At 42.1% G+C, this 20359-nt stretch overlaps 1 protein-coding gene across 1 annotated transcript; it reads left to right on the top strand.

The window, feature by feature from the left end:
• Window positions 1-496: 496 nt before the first annotated feature.
• LOC134466106 (C-signal-like) lies at window positions 497-20359 on the top strand. Its single transcript, XM_063220006.1, has 7 exons — window positions 497-515; window positions 1738-1889; window positions 13438-13492; window positions 13850-14037; window positions 14856-15023; window positions 18603-18713; window positions 20088-20359. Exons 2-7 carry the CDS (start codon window positions 1752-1754, stop codon window positions 20199-20201), a joined length of 774 nt encoding a protein of 257 aa, XP_063076076.1. The 5' UTR covers window positions 497-515; window positions 1738-1751; the 3' UTR covers window positions 20202-20359.

Here is a 20359-nt window from a genome sequence, read left to right as displayed (position 1 = left end):
GGAGTTGGTTCAGTTTTACTCAGTGAGTGTTCGTGACTGAACAGCATACTAGGGATATTAGAGAATGGCTGTTGTAGTCAACTAAAGAGGATATATTCCGGTTTCACAATTTCTCGCGCTGTAACTGCCATTTTGTTGATATTAATGAAATGCCGTCTGACCCGCCTTTGGCGGATCAATGCACGACAGCCATCCGGTCTGTTCGGATGAGGTCTTGACCCGGCTCTCCAACCGGATCCTCCGGGTTTTATATCATCTCTAATGAAAACCCCACAGGAGAAGAACCAGGAAGCAGATGGATCTAATTGGTGAGCGTTAATAACCACAGCATTCTTCAACAAACGTGGAACTCGAAAATGTAAGTAAAACAAAAGGTAATTATAAACTTCAAAACATTAACGGAGGTACTCTCTTTCACAGGAGGAAAACAAAGGGGTCTTGACAGGTTAAAAAGGTTTCAACAGTGACACATGAAACACAGGATGGATTCTATATTGTGGGGGCAGCTGGAGGAGGTATGTGACACTATTACAAAACGGGCCTATGTATCTAGGTCTTAGCTTCTTGCAAGGGTGTTTCATGCGAAGGTCCCGTGTGGAGAGCCACACTTTTTGCACAACAGCGTAGGCAGGGGCTTGTGATGGGCAGGCATCTGCACAACACAGTGCACTGAGGTCTTTAGTGCATAGTGTCTTGGAAAAGTTTGAGCACTGTGCACTGCGCCCTCGCTGGAAGTGACAGCTGAGCATGGCATTAGCTTGCCAAAATATGAGTTGCCTACTGTTTACAAGGCACAGCGTCTGGTGGTTGTATTTCCATGTCCTTCACCCCAAAGGACAACAATCACACATACAATACTTTGGTTGGCATGAAAAGGTTGGTGTCCCATCAACATTACTTACAGAATTAAGAGACTGTTGACCAAACTCTTCTACTGAACTGAATGCCACATTTCCTCCGTGTCATTGTCAACATGGCCGCCGTTTAGTGCGTGCAGTGTCCATCATTCAAGCACTGCATTTGTCCGCCATTGTTAGGGGATCATCCTGGCACTTTCAGTGCACTGGCTCAACTGAAATTTTCAGTGTGAGCGCCCTAGGTACTGAAAAACAGTGCCCGAAGTGCACAAGTGCGGCATTTGAGACACAGCCCATGATTTCCCCCTGCACTTTAGGCCTACTGTATTGAAGGCAGCAACCTTTAGAACAGACCCCAGCTTCTGTGGGTCCCCTGAACATAACTTAATTGTACTGCAAATGTATTTTCTAAGATTCCATTACACAATGTGTCATATTTCATGTGAAGCTGCATTAAAATTACATCGAGGGCCGGATAAAACGGCCTCAAGGGCCGCAAATGGCCCTCGAGACATAGGTTTCCCATTCCTGGTCTATGCAGATACTTTGCCGCCTTGTAGACACAGGAGGGAATTAAAATTTAAGAACGCGTTTCAGACGGACGGATGGACATACCCTGCTGTGGAGATGCTAGGACACATCTAAATGGCCTGGATCTCAGAAAAGGCTGAACAGTGTCATCGTCAATGGTAGTCGAGGGTTGTGTGTCAAGGGTGTGAGTACAACTTCATGTACAACTCCACCCCACTCCAACAACGGGAGGTCAAAGTTGAATGAGTGCATAGGGAGCATGCTTTTAGAAGGAGTGGTCCAGGACTATATCAACAGGCACTCACACTCTCTTCTCCACACTGCACTACACTGCTGATCATCCTAATAGTGAACGACCACGACATGGCAGGAAAGACTTGCAACATCCTGGTCACTGGGGCCAACCGTGGCCTGGGGCTGGAGTTTATTAAACAGCTGGCCGAGAAGCCATGTCCTGGACGCAGGATCTTCGCCGGCTGTCGGGACCCCAGTAAGGCAGAGGTGAGAAGGCAGGTCACTCAGTTAGGCCCCTACTTTCTTTCGTAACATTTTATTTCAATGGTTCACTATTACCGGGGATCTATCATAATATTTAATACAATGTAATACCAGTGTAACACCATGTACCAATTTTATACATCATGTATTTGTGTTACACTGGTAATACATTGTATTAAATATTGTTACACTGGTATTACACATTAAATATTGTTACACTGGTTATTACACTGTACCTAATGTGGTAGATCCACTGTAATGGTGAACCATTAAAATAAAGTGTTACATTTCTTTCTTTCTTTCTTTCTTTCTTGAAGGGAAAGCTGCACACCAAGCAACAACTAAATTGGTATTAGTCAGGTGTTTTTGTTTTCTATTGCATTCTTTTCTTTCTTTTTGTTCTTTCTTTCTTTCTTTCTTTCTTTCTTGAAAGGCGAGCTGCACACAAAACTGCAACTAAGTTGAAATTAAGTCAGGTGTTTTTGTTTTCTATTGTATTCTTTTCTTTCCTTCTTTCTTTAGTGCAGCAAATACCTCAAACAATCTTTCACTTGGTGATGCAAGCATCAAATTTGGTTCAGAGGTGCTTCAGACCCTACCCTTTTAGAAAAGGTCGCTATCCAGGTGAAAAAACAAAATGGCGGCCATTTTCCAAGATGGCCACCAATTGAACTGCTTTTACAGAAGTAGGCCTATAATGATTACATGTTTGTTGTTTGGGTAGGAAAACTCTCTGATGCACATATTGGATTAGTTATTTTTAGTCCTCCACATTTGCAGGAACATAACTGTACAGTTGAGTCTAAAGCAATACCATTAGCATCTTCCTCGGCAGTCAGTCTTGCATCTACATTTTGTCAGTTGCTGGCAACTCTCCGCAATTGTAGGAAGCTTTGACCAGAGAACTTTCCAGGCCTCACCATCTTTTTGCCACCCCCAGTTGGCAGGGCTTTCAATTTGCATTTTGCACACAGTAGCTCGGCCCCATATACAGGCAGTTTGGCAGCGGACCGTTTAACATGATGGACAAGGGATGCACTTGTCGGTGGAATGGCATCATAGGATCTTTGTTTCCGAGCAAACAAGTCCAGTCTTAACCTCATCAACCTTGTCTGTTGTGCTGTTCTTGTCATACATATTGATGACAAACCTCTCAAGAAGGTTCAGGTCAGTATCTTCAATTACTTCTGGGTATGAATTGAGCTTTTTGAAGACATGAGTCACTTCAGGGCAGACGTCCCATGTTTGCCATGCTGTTTTCTTGCCTTTGCTATGGAAAGCTGATACAACATCACAGCCAGTGAAAGAATGGAAGGACATCATGCTTTTGGACTTCTGTGGCCCAAGATTCAACACAATGTCATGAATTGGCAGCCACCTGATGGAATGACCATGGCCGAATTCGATCCACATCATCTCTAATCCTGCATACTGGAGAATTTCTTTACATGCACTGGCCATACAAAGACTTGAAATTACGTTTCTTACTTTCCCATGCAGACATAGACATAGACTTTAGGTGTGGACTTGTAGACATGTAGACATAGACAGTACACATGCATTACACCTAGAGTACCTATACAATACCCTTACAGACATATAAAGTGCAAGACTGGGCAACAGCAGACATACATAGAACATGTATTAAGAAGAGGTATTGTTGTGCATTTTCAGTTATGTCCTATTGTGACGATTCTGATATGGTGATAGTAGCATTGTGAAATAATAATACATATAAAGTAAGCAATTGTAATGTGCAATATTTACAACTATAGTTGGTAGCTAGTTTTCCAGTACAGTCATTAAGTAACAGGCATGAAGCAGCAGCAACATGTGTGTGCATGTTTGTGTGTGCTTTTGAGTTAGTTCAGTGTTGTGTGTGTGTGTGTGTGTGTGTGTGTGTTTTGAGTTAGTGCAAGTAGAATGTGCAATCACAATTCAGTGTTGAGGGGGGGGGGCTATCAGGGATAGGAGGGCGGGTTAAGAGTTCAGCATCCTGATTGCTTTGGTGTATGAAGGTCTTTGTCAGCCTGGTGGTATGGGAGCAGAGGCACCTGTACCTCTTTCCAGAGGGCAGGAGACTGAACAATTTGTGTGCAGGGTGACTTATGTCCTTGGTGATCATCAGTGCTTTTCGGGTGGGGCGGGTGGTGTAAATGTATTGCAGGGAGGGAGTGGCGCACCAATGATCTTCTACGCTGTATTCACAATGCGCTGGAGTGTCTTCCTGTTGTGCTCTGTGCAACCTCCTCCTCACACTGTGTCACACAGCTGGCCAGGATGCTCTTGATGGTTCCTCTGTAGAATGCTGTCATGATGGAGGGTGTAGCACTTGCCTTCTTCAGTTTGCACAAAAAGTAGAGGCGCTGTTGGGCCTTCTTCGCCAGTGATGATGTGTTTGTGGTCCAAGAGAGGTCGTCGCTAATGTGCACTCCAAGGAATTTTGTGCTGCTCACTCTCTCCACAACATCATTGTCGATGGTCAGTGGTAGCAGTTGTTTTTGGCCCCTCTGAAAGTTGACAACAATCTCCTTGGTCTTGTTGACATTCAGCAGGAGGTTGTTGTCCTTGCACCATCTGGCCAGCAAGTCTACTTCTTCTCTGTAGTGAGTCTCGTCACTCTTAGTGATGAGGCCCACTAGTGTTATATCGTACGCAAACTTCATCAGATGGTTAGTGCTGTGGCTCGTTGTGCAGTCATGTGTCAGCAGCGTGAACAGCAGGGGGCTGAGCACACAACCTTGCGGGGCCCCCGTGCTCAGGGTCAGGGTGATTGAGGTGTTGTTCCCGACACGTACTGCAGCTCAATGGATTTTTAGCAGACATCTTGTGTAATACGGTTAAAGGCCGAGGGTCTATCCTTTTACCACCCAACCGTTCAAATTATCAAAGCACATTGAGATATGGGACACAACAAGGTTAAGTCATCTTCTGCCCTAGCCGGGCTCCGCTCTACTGGTGACGCAACGCCTTCGGCTCAGCTACACACAGTAGGGCCAGGAGCTTGCTCTTTCCCGCTACAGCGGGATCTCCACCCACTTTGTCTGGAACCAATCAACTGTGCATTTCCAACCGTCCTGGGTAGAGATGTGTTCAAGGCAGTGACGTGGTTTAAGCAGAGACGTTCTATTGGGCTAAGAAATGTTTGGTTTAAACTTCGGCACAGCCCTCAACCAGTAGCAAGCCGAGGGAGGCGGGTTAACCAGGCCATGGAATCAAAATTCATCCTGTATGGAAACGCTAATCGTTATAGTCCTGGTCAGACCAGAAAACGTGATCTGAAGTCTATGAAAATCAGGCAACTTCTGCCTTACACCCAGCCCGATCGTTCATCCAGTGTCATTTAAGTCCCGTGCAATCTGTACACTATCCAGGTAACTGAAGCCCCGTTACCCTTGGCTCGGCTCTCCCACACTGGCACATCCTGTCAATTCAGGTGCGGCTATCTAACTAAATTTCTAACTACACTAACTACATTTCTAATTAAGCTATATACAGGGTCTTATTGGATAGCATATGGGAGACTATAAATACTAACAACTAAAGTGAGTATACTAAAGAGTTAGTAAACTACAACTACAGCTATTGTACCACAAGCCGACACTGAACCCCATGCTGAGTCTCACAGCAGTGATATCACCAGTGTACCCTGGTTGTTCTATAACATCACTCTAATACAGAATGTAAACAAATTTGTTTTTACGACATTGTATTCCAACAGTGATGGCAAGGTTAGTATGCATTATTGAATACCTGCTATCGGACAGCTGTATGTCATAAATGTGCATTTTCAGTCATGTAAGGGCTGCCATTTTGAAAAGTGGTGGCCATTTTGTGATGAAATAATGATACTATGAAGTTGCCCTGGTCATAATGCATAGATTTTAATATTTCCATCACTCAGATATCTTGATTACTTGGCATTTGTGGTAACTTTTTTATTAACCCACATTGCTAATTAAGATTATTAGCTGGGCCAATAAAATAGTCCATAACCCAATTTAATTAATAAGACTTAATCTGGGCTATAATGCCAGTAGCACAAGGATAACCATCTACTGCTATCTGACTCGTGTATGTTTACCATTTACCAATTAATACCCAAGTATTTATATTATTGTCATCACTATTACATACTTAGTTATTATTTAGTTCATTGGGCTCAATCAGCCATAAGCATACATTACCCATCTTTGTGCAGGAGAACAGTGAAGAAACCAGAAGCCAGGAAATCACAGGAGAAGACGAATGCCATTGCCATCAAGATTACCAATTTATTGTACATTGCAAGTGAGAAGAGCAATTCAGTTAACCCTTAGAATACCATAATGTAGCATAGTGCCTTTAGCATCAGGGCTTTAGCGCCCATCCGCCAAGCGCTTCCCCAGTCGTCCCCAGCTCTTCTCCTAAGTGTGAGAACGGCTTGTTGTGAGACAGAGCACGAGGCCCTGCTCACAACCTCACCTATCCTTACCGCAACCGTTCTTCTGAGCTTCATCTGAGAACAGTATTTAAACCCCACAAGTGTATTGCATCATGAAACATACATGGTCAAAACATCAGTGTCTCAGTACAAGAATACATTTCACAAATATGGTCAGTTCAGCCTCTAACTGACTAAGTCAAATATGGAACTGGTCACTCCATGATAACCAACTCACTAAGTCCAGCCCGAGTGGCTGTGTGACTCGACACCTCTGTAGCTCAGTTTACGACAGGGCAGCTGTCCTCTGTACTCAGCTAGGCCCCAGAAATACACAGAAGCACATTGAAGAGAAACATCTCTGAAATGAAGATATTCTACATACAAGATATTATCTGTTAATTTCCAATAAATAATTGTAAATATTAATGAAGAAATGTTGGCAAAACTACGACATAACGCCCCTTTTGAAATTCAAACCGAATTTTAAACCTTAAAATCATTTCTTCATTAATATTCTGCATGAAACTTTTTGAGCACTAAAATGTACATCAGTCAGTCAATAAAATATGAAACTTCCTTCAAAGTTGACACTCTTGTTAACCCAAACTTTTCCCAAAAGAAAATTATGAATTGCCCCTTTATTGAACATCCCACTGTTTTGCAAACCCATGTGAATATTTTCTCATTTTGAGTGTGTGGCCCGACAGCCTTTAATGAATTTATTCCTGTAAAATCAGAATCAGTATGTACCTCACTAAATGTTGAATGCAACTGTATGCAATTCACTTCAAAACCTGAAATCAGACACTTTCTGAAAATAATAAAGTAATCAGCAAATTAAATCAAGGAAATAATCAGTAAATATGAAATCAATGAAATAAAACAAAAAAATGTGAAATGAATGAAATAATGAAAAATGTGAAATCAATGAAACAATCTGGTGTGCAGTATACCCCTAACCTGTCTCAAGGAAGTGGTCAACTAACTAATGTCCATAATGTCCATGACGCCATCTTGTTGTTGCCAGACCAGTCTCTCTCTCTCTCTCTCTCTCTCTTGTCCATCGCTCTGTCTCTCTCCAGTGAAACCTGTTGAAACAGCAAACTCACTCAGTCCTCGCTACCCTCATGGGCAGCTGTCGTTGCTCCTGTAGATCCATTCTTAGCATGTGTCCATAGCATACCTCCAGATGAGGACTGTCCGAGCCTTGGAAACACTCAGACAACCATCTGCGGAGAAGGTATCACGAGACACCCCCTACAACTCCAGTACCATTCAGCTCACATTTCTCAGTCTTTCAGCAATCTTTCGACGATCTCTGGTACATTTCTTTTGCACCCATCCGTGGATGCTGGCATCAGCTCCTTGCCTGCCTGGCACTGTGGCAATTTCCTCAGCGACTCTTTGCACTCCTCCAGCATTTCTCTAGCTGGCAGGATTCAGTCCTGGCATTCGTGCCCACACCTGCCATCAGGTCCAACTGACCTCAGCTCCTTGAACTCTGTCCATCGTCCATCCTGGAACGTCTCCTGACGCCCCTTTGTCACTTGAAACAACTCAGTCCACTTTCGATCAGAAAGAAACACCGTCAATTAATCCACAAACTTTCAAAACGACAGTCGTTGATCCTCCGGAAACAGCAACAGATCATCTCAGCAGAGACAACCCTTTTGATGACCTCAGTCCAACTGTCCATGTTGAACTTTTCCCTCACTTGAGAGACAGCTCAGTCCTTGAGAGAGATTCAGAGAGAGGCAGAGAGATCATCCACTGGCAACCTTCCATGATGATTTTCTCCTCTTCGACCACTCCTCGTTATTTCCACCTGTAACTACAAACCAATGTTAGCACACACCCAAATTATTTCACCACTTTCAACAATCAGTGTATACACTTCTCCTCAACCTATATGATGTTGTATGCATGTATGGTGCATTCTAGTGAACTTGTTCATGACCTATAACACTTCTTTTGGCAAAATAATTTAAATTTCTACACTCTACCCCCCTTCCACAGAGAATAGAATTATTTTCTGTGGAACAGGTCAACTTCTCATATCTGAGAGGTACTTAGTGCCTAATGCAATCTCACGAATGCTTTGCACGCTTACAGTATTAAAACTCCAAGTCTCCAACGTTAACGTTAACCAAAATAAATAAAATAAACTCCCCAAAATAAAGTAAAACCCCAAAAGAAATAAAAATAAACTTAAAGTGAAACCAAAAATGAAATGAAAATATCTGTAAATAAAATCCTAAAGTGTGTTGTACTGTATGTACTCAGCAATGTCAACTATACCTACATGTCAACTAACTTCAATCTTTATGCTTGACATCTAACTGTGACTTAAGTATACTTGTGTTCAAGTGTATCAAACTTCACGTCATCAGTTCTAAGTAGCAAATAAACCAATTACCCTTGTGGGCAAAATAACTCAAACCCCCAAAATAAATAAACAACTGAAGAATGAAATTAAAATAAACTAAGAATGAGAAATAAAATGAAAAATGAAGATGACAATGAGTCACCGCTTTAAGAAGCGTTACTTTAAACTCCTTCAGTCTCAAAGTGGTTTCTACTCACGCAACCTTATCTCACTCTCTCTGTCTGACCAGTCACTCCATGCCCCTGCAAGCAGTGTCCTTTTACGACAGGTCGTAAAGCGCCTTCTTTAGCTACTGAAAGGGAGAGACACACACACATCTCTGGTTATAACATGTGTTATTACAACTGCTAAAAAGACTCCACTTAGTAATGTTAAGAGAATAATTACAGCTATCAATAGCAGTGACTCAAAAATAAAACCCCAACATCTTAAGTGATGTCCCAAAACTGAAATTAAACTTTTAAAAGAAATAAAACAAACCAAAATCCCACACAGGAAATAAACTAAAAGTTAAATAGACTCAATGTGTTCAGTCTATGTGTTACTGTATTTCTCCATTACCATTTTTCCTCAGATTTTCCTAATTTTAAGTTACTTAACAAATAACAGACATTTACACTCACCACAATGGAAGACTCCATTGCCTTCATTCAACAAGCACTCACTAGTCTTTCTCTATAGGGCCACTCACTCACTCAAACTCACCAACAGCAAGTGACAAGACAAGACACTCACTTCTCACCCTCAGTCATCATGGCCCAGTCATCATGGCCCAGGCATCCTGTACAAGATTCATGACTTCATTGCACAAGATGAGAGAAAGATCACAAAACACTGAAATGGTCAATCAATAGATGTTTACCTTTCTGAACAACTCTTCATTGACAGAGACAACTCAACTAAGAGTTGACCTGTTTCAGCTTCCTGACCCCATTGAATGATTCTAAACCTCATCCAATGCGATTGCAGCTTCACTCGCCCAAAATTCCATGTCCCTAAGACATCCGACTAAACGATGTGCTGCCAACATCGCTCTCCCACTTACCAATTTCATTCTGCCAACAGAGGGCCCAAAGTTGGTCTTAAATTTCATACCCGATGGCTTCCCATCTCTACGAGTTATATCACTCCACAATAAAAAATAGAGTCTTTGTTGTTTCATAATATATATGTATTACATTACCATAACTCAAAATAAACCTATACAATACCACAAAGTTGCCTACCAAAATACACTCTGTACTGGGGTAGTCAGCGCACGATGTACACAGAATAGCCCAGGACCAAGTGAACTTGCTTTGAGAATTATAACAGCTTATTAGAGTCTTATTTTATACTGTGGAGTGGAACCCCTAGCAATCGCAATCCCCGCTTTCACACAGCCAAATTGGTAGGATACCGGCGCGTTCATATCCATCTTTTGTTGTATAGGCTAGCATTACTTCACTTTTTCCACTTTTTCTATACCCCCAGTTTAGGACACAACAAAAAGAAGTTCAGAGAGGCAAAGACCTAGGACTGGTGGTCATTCCAGATCCAGTATGATGAATGTCTGCACATTTCAAGGGACCCGTCTGTGCAACTGAAAAGGAAAGCTTAGGCTCAACTTAAAATCTATTCTTGTAGTCAACATAACACCACTTCATCAATATTAATTAAACAACAGTAGTACCATTGTTGACCACAAGAACAGAACACTAAACAGTTGACAGAAGAAATACCCAATACATCTGCAGATTCAATCATTCAAGATAACACTTAACCCATATGTATGTATATATGTACTTGTGTATGATACATGTAGCTCAGCTTCCGTTACATTCCTATGACATGGTACACTTAACCATAGTGGAAAGCAAGTTAAACTTCTCCATAATTAATTTTACCCTATAAGTTAAAACTCATAAGGAGGAACAAAATTCAATGTTACATTTTACACCATTGGCAAAGTGCACCTATAGTCTCCTTTCTTTAAACTTCTGAGCTTTCCACTTTGTGTATGTGTGTATCCTATGTATGTACATATGCATTCTGTGTCATGACTATAGTGTTTGCAGCTGCTTGTTACTGTAGTAACCAACTCCAATGTTTGAAAATTAATTTCCATAAACTGATTCTATGATTAATAATGTATGGTATAATAACACTAAACATTTCATTCACTCACACGTACATACCCCCATTCACTTATATAATAGTCAATTTAACAAAGCTCTGCCCTTAAAATTAATATGACCCCCTCTCTGCAGAAGAGGCAGCCATCTTTAAATAGCTAGCACACAGCCATTCTGCCTGCAGAATAGACTATAGACGAGCTGGCAACAGCTGTCGTAAAAGGTCGTAAACCTCCCCAGTACACAAATAGACTAGAATATTCTTAACACACACTACCCAACTAAAATTTAGTCAAATAGAGATAAAATTCATACTTACAAACTTGCAATGACCCAATGGCACCCTTCTCCGTGGCATTCCTTCTGTTCCTTGTTCTTTTGCACAAAGATTCCTTAAATTGATTAATCTAGAAATAAATCTATTAATTTCCTAATTACCCCATTAAATGTGCATGTGACTATAGCCCATTAAATTTCCAACCCCAAAAATGAATATATGTGTAAAGAGAAATTGTAATTTGGCAGATTTTCAGTAAATAAGAATTTACACTAAAGTATCTCCCAACAGTGTCTGTGATAGAGCTTTTCACATGTGGGTGTCGAATGCTAGGCCGCAGCTATAAATAGCTCACCAGCCTTGCGGCCAATACAGCTTCAAAGAGAGACAGAATACTCCACAAATTTAGATCTTAACCTTAATAACAACACTAAAACAACAGTAAACAAGTAGTATTATAACAGTTCTTTTAACCTACACTGCAACTTAAAATAAACACCTTAAAAATTCATTAGACTTGTGCATGCGTTTCTTCACTGCCCATGCCACATCCTCTAAATTCCTCAATACATACATCAAATACACAGAAGTAACTTATAAAAACCATTAGTCAAACTATACTTATCTTCCTCATGTTATGTGTCGCGTCAGAAGGCAAATTGCATCTTTAAATGCATTTTCTAGCAGCAGCTGACATGTGCTCTCTGTCCTACTTGCTTCAGCCGCCATCTTGGAAATGACCACAAATGGCCCTAGTCACATGGTCAACTGATGTCATAGGTCCAGAGGCCCCCTCCATGGTTGAGATATACAGTAAAAGGTTCTTTTGAAACAGAACATTATTTTAGGAATTAAAATGTGCGAGGCAAGAAATAGCTACAAAATAGTCCTGGAAAAACCCCAGTAACACATCAATGCAGCGTTACAATGTTCCCAGACCGTGGCCACTGGTCTGCAAACATGGCACCGCTTTTAATCTATTGCACAGAATAAGCACTGTATTGCACCCAGCTCCCCGGCCAAAGAGAGCAAAACGCAATCAGTATGTGCACAGTTTCTTGCCCCACCACATCAAAAACCACTTTAAATGTCTGAAAATCTCCTGGCAGGCAACGACAAATATGTGGTAACTTTTTATAATTAACCCACATTGCTAATTAAGATTATTAGCTGGGCCAATAAAATAGTCCATAACCCAATTTAATTAATAAGACTTAATCTGGGCTATAATGCCTGTGCACAATGGATAACCATCTTCTGCTATCTGACTCGTGTATGTTTACCATTTACCAATTAATACCCAAGTATTTATATTATTGTTATCACTATTACATACTTAGTTATTATTTAGTTCATTGGGCTCAATCAGCCATAAGCATACATTACCCATCTTTGTGCAGGAGAACAGTGAAGAAACCAGAAGCCAGGAAATCACAGGAGAAGACGAATGCCATTGCCATCAAGATTACCAATTTATTGTACATTGCAAGTGAGAAGAGCAATTCAGTTAACCCTTAGAATACCATAATGTAGCATAGTGCCTTTAGCATCAGGGCTTTAGCGCCCATCCGCCAAGCGCTTCCCCAGTCGTCCCCAGCTCTTCTCCTAAGTGTGAGAACGGCTTGTTGTGAGACAGAGCACGAGGCCCTGCTCACAACCTCACCTATCCTTACCGCAACCGTTCTTCTGAGCTTCATCTGAGAACAGTATTTAAACCCCACAAGTGTATTGCATCATGAAACATACATGGTCAAAACATCAGTGTCTCAGTACAAGAATACATTTCACAAATATGGTCAGTTCAGCCTCTAACTGAATAAGTCAAATATGGAACTGGTCACTCCATGATAACCAACTCACTAACTCCAGCCCAAGTGGCTGCTCGACACCTCTGTAGCTCAGTTTACGACAGGGCAGCTGTCCTCTGTACTCAGCTAGGCCCCAGAAATACACAGAAGCACATTGAAGAGAAACATCTCTGAAATGAAGATATTCTACATACAAGATATTATCTGTTAATTTCCAATAAATAATTGTAAATATTAATGAAGAAATGTTGGCTCAACTTCGACACATTCTAAGACGAAAACAGCTTTTTTCACCTTTAATGAGGCGGCCATCTTGAAAAATGGCCGCCATCTTGTTTTTTCACCTGGATAGCGACCTTTTCTAAAAGGGTAGGGTCTAAAGCACCTCTGAACCAAATTTGATGCTTGCATCACCAAGTGAAAGATTCTTGTGGAATATTGACTTAAGAAGCCTCACTACTTTCTTTCTTGAAGGGAAATCTGTCAACCTCTACACTACAGTATGTGACACTTCATATTTTTTCCTTCATGTGTGTGCAGGGTTTGGAGAAGCTGTCGAAGAAGCACCCAGGAGTCATCCACGCCATTCGCCTTGGTAAATAAGTAAATAAATGAAAAAAATGTTACATTACATGAATACATAAGTAACCGGGGCCTACTTTCCACATTTCCCTACATTCCAGCATTTGGTGGTGCTTTCACACAAAGTGTTGTACATGTAAACCATCACTTGTGGAAAAAAAATGTACGTTTTACTGCATTATTAGTGCAGTGAATGCATTGTTTTTGGTGACTGACTTTTTAATGCTACTGTTTCCCGTCTTGGGATCTTGTTTATATATAAATAATAAAAAAACAGTGAATCCAAAACAAAAAAGAACTGCGACAGTAAGCTGGGACGAATGGATCTTTTGTTCAAGGAAGGGAAAAACAAGTGACTTGTGGCTTGCAGATGTTGGAGACAGTGCCAGCGTGCTGGAGGCGGCCAAGCAGGTGAGCTCCATCGTGGGGGGCGATGGACTGAACCTGATGGTCAACAACGCAGCCATTATGTCCTACAACAACATGAAGGAAGCCACCCCCTCCGAGATGGAGAACACCTTCAACGTAAACGTCATGGGACCCATGAGGATGACAAAGGTAGCATTACACTACGTACACTACATTACATGATACTACACTACACTACACTACACTTGGATGACACTTTCATCTAAAGCCATTTCAAGTCACTGATAGGCAATTTGGATTTGTTAGTTACAATCCTCATATTATATTCCAAATGATCTTGTTTTACCTGTCCAATTAAACCAGGTGATTAACCAATGGGCCTTCAACCAGCCTGGCTGGAGTGGACTGGTAAAGCCAAGTCATTATAAATATATGGCAATAGAGTGTACGGTAACTAATACATTTGTTTTGACCATCACTGCTTAAAGTACAGTAATAGGTACAAGGTGTAGGTTATAATCTGAGGATGTACGTAGAGTTGAGGTGCCTTAGTCCAGGGCACTGATGGCTTTCGCTGGGCCCAGGACAAAGTCACCTGAAAGGGTCCCTTACCCAATACATACAATGTAATGGGGATCCAATTCTGGGCCCCCTATCTCCCTTGGCCCGGGACAACATACCCATTAGTCCCCCTGTCGACGGACCTGGTCAAGGGCATTTCAGGCATTTTATGATCCCCAGGTACACACTCCCTAACCATTGAGGTATACTGTAGATGCCATGGCTCGTGGCACATTGCTATAAAGGTGCTAGCAGTGGTAGGCCTACTGTACATAGTATATAGGCTACCTACGTACACTAATGACTGTGGCAGTTCTTGATACTGTTTGACATTATTTCATAGTGTCATAATAACCTAAACTGCATGTGTCTGGCGTCCTGTTTTTCACATGCTAAGAAGATGGAACTGAAATCTCTCTCTCTCTCTCTCTTCTTTCTGCTATCAGGAGTTCCTGCCGTTGCTTCAGGCGGCGGCCAAGAAGAGTAGTGAGTCTGGCATATCCTGTAGAAAAGCTACGGTCATCAACATTTCCACACTGGGTGCCTGCATCGCACAAGTGCCTGCCACATACGGCTTCTTCCCTGTCCTCGCTCTCCCTTATCGCGTCAGCAAGGTACTCACATGCTGTTCTATCTTTGAATAATTACGATGATGACGGTTATTATTATCATTACATTAACAAGGTACTGAGGTTTACATGCTGTGTTTTATGATGATGATGATGATAATGGTGACGGTGGTGGTGGTAATGGGGATTAATATAACTATTTTCTATTTTTATTTTATTTCTCCTTTATTTTACTAGAGTAGTCACATTGAGACAATTGCCTCTTTTCCAAGTAAGCCCTACTATTATTACTATGTCTTTAATACATTTTAAAAAAATCAACTCTGCATATAGTATAACAATGTTGTTAGGGAGGCTTTGTTGTTTGTGGTCCATGAGTTTCTCCCCTGAAAATCTGAAAATATAAATGTAGACCTATAATTACGTGTTTTTCTGTAGTGCGGAGACTTGGTCTTCAGGGCCCCCTTGGCCTTTGGACCCCTAAGCCTGGGACCAGTAGACCTGTGTAGTAATCTGTCCTTGTTTAAAGGTGCACTGTGTAATATTTTAGTAGGTCATTTCCAGAATTCACACAGTCCATTCACAAACCTTACCTTTTTAACAAACACTTACCACCACCATTAAATTCTAAGTATTCATTATGACTGGGAAAATTGCATTTTACATACATGAAAAGGGGGATCTTCTCCATGGTCTGCCATTTTGAATTTCCAGAAATGGGCATTTTTAGCGGCAAAGCTTACCGTCCTTTGGTCATACTAGAAAATACTGGTTTCTTGTTTATTAATATTCATGTAAATATCAAATTTGGCATTGGCTGGCACAGGAAGACAGATGCTGAGTCACTCAAGGTTGCAATTTTTGTACTTTTTTTTCTTTATCGATACGACCTGAAGAAGGCCATAAGGGCCGAAACACGTAGGCATTGTAGCCAATTAAAAAAGTAACAAAATTGCAACCTTGAGGGCCTCAGCATCTGTCTTCCTGGACCAAGTTTGAGAGCCCCTACACTGATGAGCACCAAGGGAAAAAGGTGAAGACCCAGAAGCACTCCAATTACCTGCTTGTGTTTAATAGGCTGGCACAATTTCAATGAGGAGCATAGTTGCAATACCTTAAGTACTCTGGCAACAATTTTACATGGTGCTCCTTTAAGAGACCCTCAACGTGATGTGAGATGATGCCGAGATTGCAGCTTTAGGTGTTTTTCCACATACATCGTGGCTGTGCCATGCTGTGTGGTGAGTGGTGTGCTGAGTAGTGCTGTCAAACCAGGGGTCCGTATCTCGAAAGTGTCTTTGCTAACGACGGTAGCAACGTCCTTCGTAACAGTGTTAATTTCGTCAGCTTTTTTTTATTTAGTCTTAGTCTTAGTCAAAATGACGAAAATCAATTTTAGTTATAGTCAAATTTTAGTCATTTTAGTCATTTTCGTCAACATTTCAAATTTTAGTCATTTTAGTCAATATTGTGGTGTAAAATAAATAACCTACAATGGCTATTGTTATTTCAGAAAGTATTACTAATATAGCCTATTGCAGCAAATATTCACCTTGTTACTTGGTCATTTTCCATCAAAACCCAAAGCAGTCATTTCAACATCATAGAGCAAAAGAGCATCGCACGCGCACAAACACACACACACTTCCAGGAGGCTGCTCGCTCGCTCGCTCTCTCTCTCTCTCTCTCTCTCTCTCTCTCTCTCTCTCTCTCTCTCTCTCTCTCTCTCTCTCTCTCTCTCTCTCTCTCTCTCTCTCTCTCTCGTGCATTAGAAGCTGCTGCATATTATTTGATTTTGAGTTTGATCACAGAGGAAGCTACATGCTCTTCTTCACCTGACCGCGTGACTTAAAGCCTGCAGATTGCCGGCAGTGGGAAGACCAGACATCCCAAGTCTCCATGAAGTTCAAGAAGTCTCCCTGATAGTGGCCTCCCGATGACCACGAGTCAGATAAAATATTGCTGATGTTAGACTATCAAGTTAGCGTTTTTTGTTTTCAATTGGCAATGCGACTACTACGATAATGACTCGTGCGGCATGCGTGGAATAGGCTTAAATAGATTGCGCGAGCACACTTCGTATGCCCTGCAAAAGTCCCAGGAAAAATAGTTAGGCAGGGGTTTGCAGACTGGACGATAGAAAGGACACGTAGGCCTACATACAAATATTTATTAAGACTAATGCTGTTTTGTTTGTCAGGGGTGTCGAGGCTCGATAAGCATGACCCTGAAAATAGTTTTTGGAACTTATGAAGACGCTTCAGATGCATGGAAATGCTGTCGACTTCCTTGGGTCTTTTTAGCGTTGCTCTCGACAAGAACAAGTTTCAAATCTCAACAGTTTAAAACTAGTTAGTGATCGCCCATCCATTGATTCTTTTCAAAACTGCAGTAGCCGTGCCTCTGTTTAGACAGGCCAACTTTCTCCCCCGCTGGCGCGCGCTCCCGCGGTGACTGATTTAAATAAATTCACAAATCCGACCTTCATGATTTGCTTGCGAACTGCCTACTCATGTGGTTAAACAACAAATATAGCAAACATTACAAAAAAAGAACAGACAACGAACACAGGGCAGTATACGTGAAAAGGAGAATAGTGGAAGCTTGAGGAGGTTTAACATGACAGTATCAGAGGAGGATTGGCGCAACTACTGTCATTACTGCAGAAACACATGTCTTCGTCATGGACAAAATTAACACTTATATACACTTATATTATAAATAATTATATTTTTTAATGTCCATTCGTCCATGGCTTGTAAATTTCGTCTCGTCTTAGTCTCCTTGACGAAAATATTTTTATTTTCGTCATTTTTATTTGCTGGAGGCAATATTTAGTGTGTCATCGTCTCGTCATCGTCAAGGGAAAAAGGGGCGTTGACGAAATATTTTCGTCATCGTCGTGGTTGACGAAATTAACACTGCTTCGTAAGAGCGACTCAACTCTCTCTCGACAGCAACGCTCACCACTGAATCCAAGGAAATGGTAAGACGGTCTTAACACCGGTGTATGGCTGGAGTTGCTGTTGTCGTTGCCGTTGTCAATTAGCATAGCATTGCTTTATGTAGGCCAGTTGACTTATCAACTTGAGAGCATTCCAAGAGTGTTGATCTGGTGGCCACCATGATTATTTTTTGATTCACCTGTGTGGACGAGCTGTCTCAAATTCTAGGAAGTACGCAGTAAAAGACCTGCTCAGCTCATTTCAGTCGGCCGGCTGGTTTTCGAGCTTAGTCAAGCTGTGTTGTGCCCAATCGAAACGCAACAATTGGCGTCCGAGTCTTGCTGTGTCGAGCTGTACTGGGTAGAAAACGAGCAGTGGAATAGACCCATAGGTATAATTATGATTCCCACTTGAGATAAAATTTCAGTTGCTTTTTAATCTAAGTGCATTTAGGGGGGATTCAAATGAATGATTAGGCTACTTTTAACTTCTTCCGTGGTGCCTGCTTGACTCAGCTGAAGCTGCATGCGTGCACTGCAAATGATTTCATCACACCGGCCCTCAATAACCTCCTTCAAAAAATGAAACATTTATCTTTCACGCTCACTCGCACATTCTCTCCCCCCCTCTCTCTCTCTCTCTCTCTCTCTCCCTCTCCCTCTCTCGTCTCTCCTCTCAGGCAGCTCTGAACATGATGACAGTGTGTAACGCGGAGGAATTCAAGGGGGACGGGATCCTTTTCACTCTCCTGCACCCCGGATGGGTGCGCACAGACATGGGTGGAGCTGACGTAAGTACCGCTGCAAACTCCCTCTCCTTCTCCCCCTCCCAAACTGGTCCCTCTCTCTCTCAAACTGGTCCCTCTCTCTCCCAAACTGGTCCCTCCCTCTCCCAAACTGGTCCCTCTCCCTCTCCCAAACTGGTCCCTCTCCCTACCAAACTGGTCCCTCTCCCAAACTGGTCCCTCTCTCTCCCAAACTGGTCCCTCTCCCTCTCCCAAACTGGTCCCTCTCCCTACCAAACTGGTCCCTCTCCAGGACCAGCTGCAGTTCTGACCATTTGGGGGCCCTAGGCAAACTACTGACATGAGGCCCGCTTGAAAAGTTCATGCTGGTATATTAACCATGGTGGGGCTGACTGTTGGGGGCCCTGGTCAATTGCCTAGTCAGCCTATTGGTAAACCGACTCTGCCAGGAGACTGCCATGGGAGGGTGTGGGGCTGAAGGGGGATGGTGTGGGGTGACTGATAGGAGTTATCGAGAACTGATATCTCTCTAACACCAGGGCACGAACATGGGGAGGGGTATGCACAGGCATGGGGGGTGCGTGCTGACGGGACTAACAACCACAGGGCAATGATATGGGAGGCTGACGTGAGTCACTCACATTCGGCCCTCTCCAATACCCGGAGTGATACTGTGTCAAGTCAGGTCATGTCTGTGGCACACTTGGATAACCAACTCTAACCAAAGTGCTGTAGGTACATGAAAATTATCACAAAGAACATTTAGAAGCATTAAGGAAGACATTAACAGTAAGTTCTGAAGAGATTGACCTTAACAACTTCTGTGCACATAACCTGCGCGCCAACATATTGGCTTGTGCATACAATTCACGGCACTGAAGCTGGATATCCTACCGCCCTATCTTATTTGCATGGTTTGATTAGTATACCAGAAATGCAATATTATATTATAATATAACTTTATAATATAATGCCATGCAAGGCTCTGACTGCTTACTGTACAGTATATTGTAATGGCATGTAAGGCTCCGACTGTTTGTAGGCCTACTGTATATTATAATATAGTGGGCTGCAAGGCCCTGAGTGTTTGTTTACAGTATTAAAATATAATGGCATGCAAGACTCTGACTGCTTACACTGTAGGCCTATACAGCAGTGGTCTCCAAATGACAACCCGCGGACCAAATCTGGACCGGGCATGGCAAGCATTTGGCGTGCCATGAGGTTGGAACAAATTAAAACATAGATGCGTCCTATCTGTGGCCATACAGCCGGACGATTTGTTTCACCCTCAGCCTCATTTGGGCGACATAATTTAGCCCTTGGGGAAAATTAATTGGAGACCACTGGTATACAGTATTAAAATATACCTGTAATGGCATGCAATGCTCTGACTGCATTTGCTTTATCGTCCAAAAGGGGGAGATAGATGCTGCTGAGAGTGTGAGTGGCATGCTGAGCGTCATTGAGACGCTGACAGAGAAGCACAGCGGAGCCTTCCTGGACTACAAAGGACAACCTATGTCCTGGTGAAACACTAATGAAGAAGAAGAAAAATAACGAAGCACCTATCAACCTGTCTTAAATATTTAGTGGCAACCTTACAGCCTCCATTTATTTTGTTGACATGTTGCTGCTGTTTTGTTACATTAGGATGCATTACATGTTATCATAATAAAGATGATGAGTCA

The sequence above is a fragment of the Engraulis encrasicolus genome, chromosome 2 (assembly GCF_034702125.1).
Source record: "Engraulis encrasicolus isolate BLACKSEA-1 chromosome 2, IST_EnEncr_1.0, whole genome shotgun sequence".
Lineage (NCBI taxonomy): Eukaryota > Metazoa > Chordata > Actinopteri > Clupeiformes > Engraulidae > Engraulis > Engraulis encrasicolus.
This window is presented reverse-complemented; position numbering and strand designations above follow the sequence as displayed.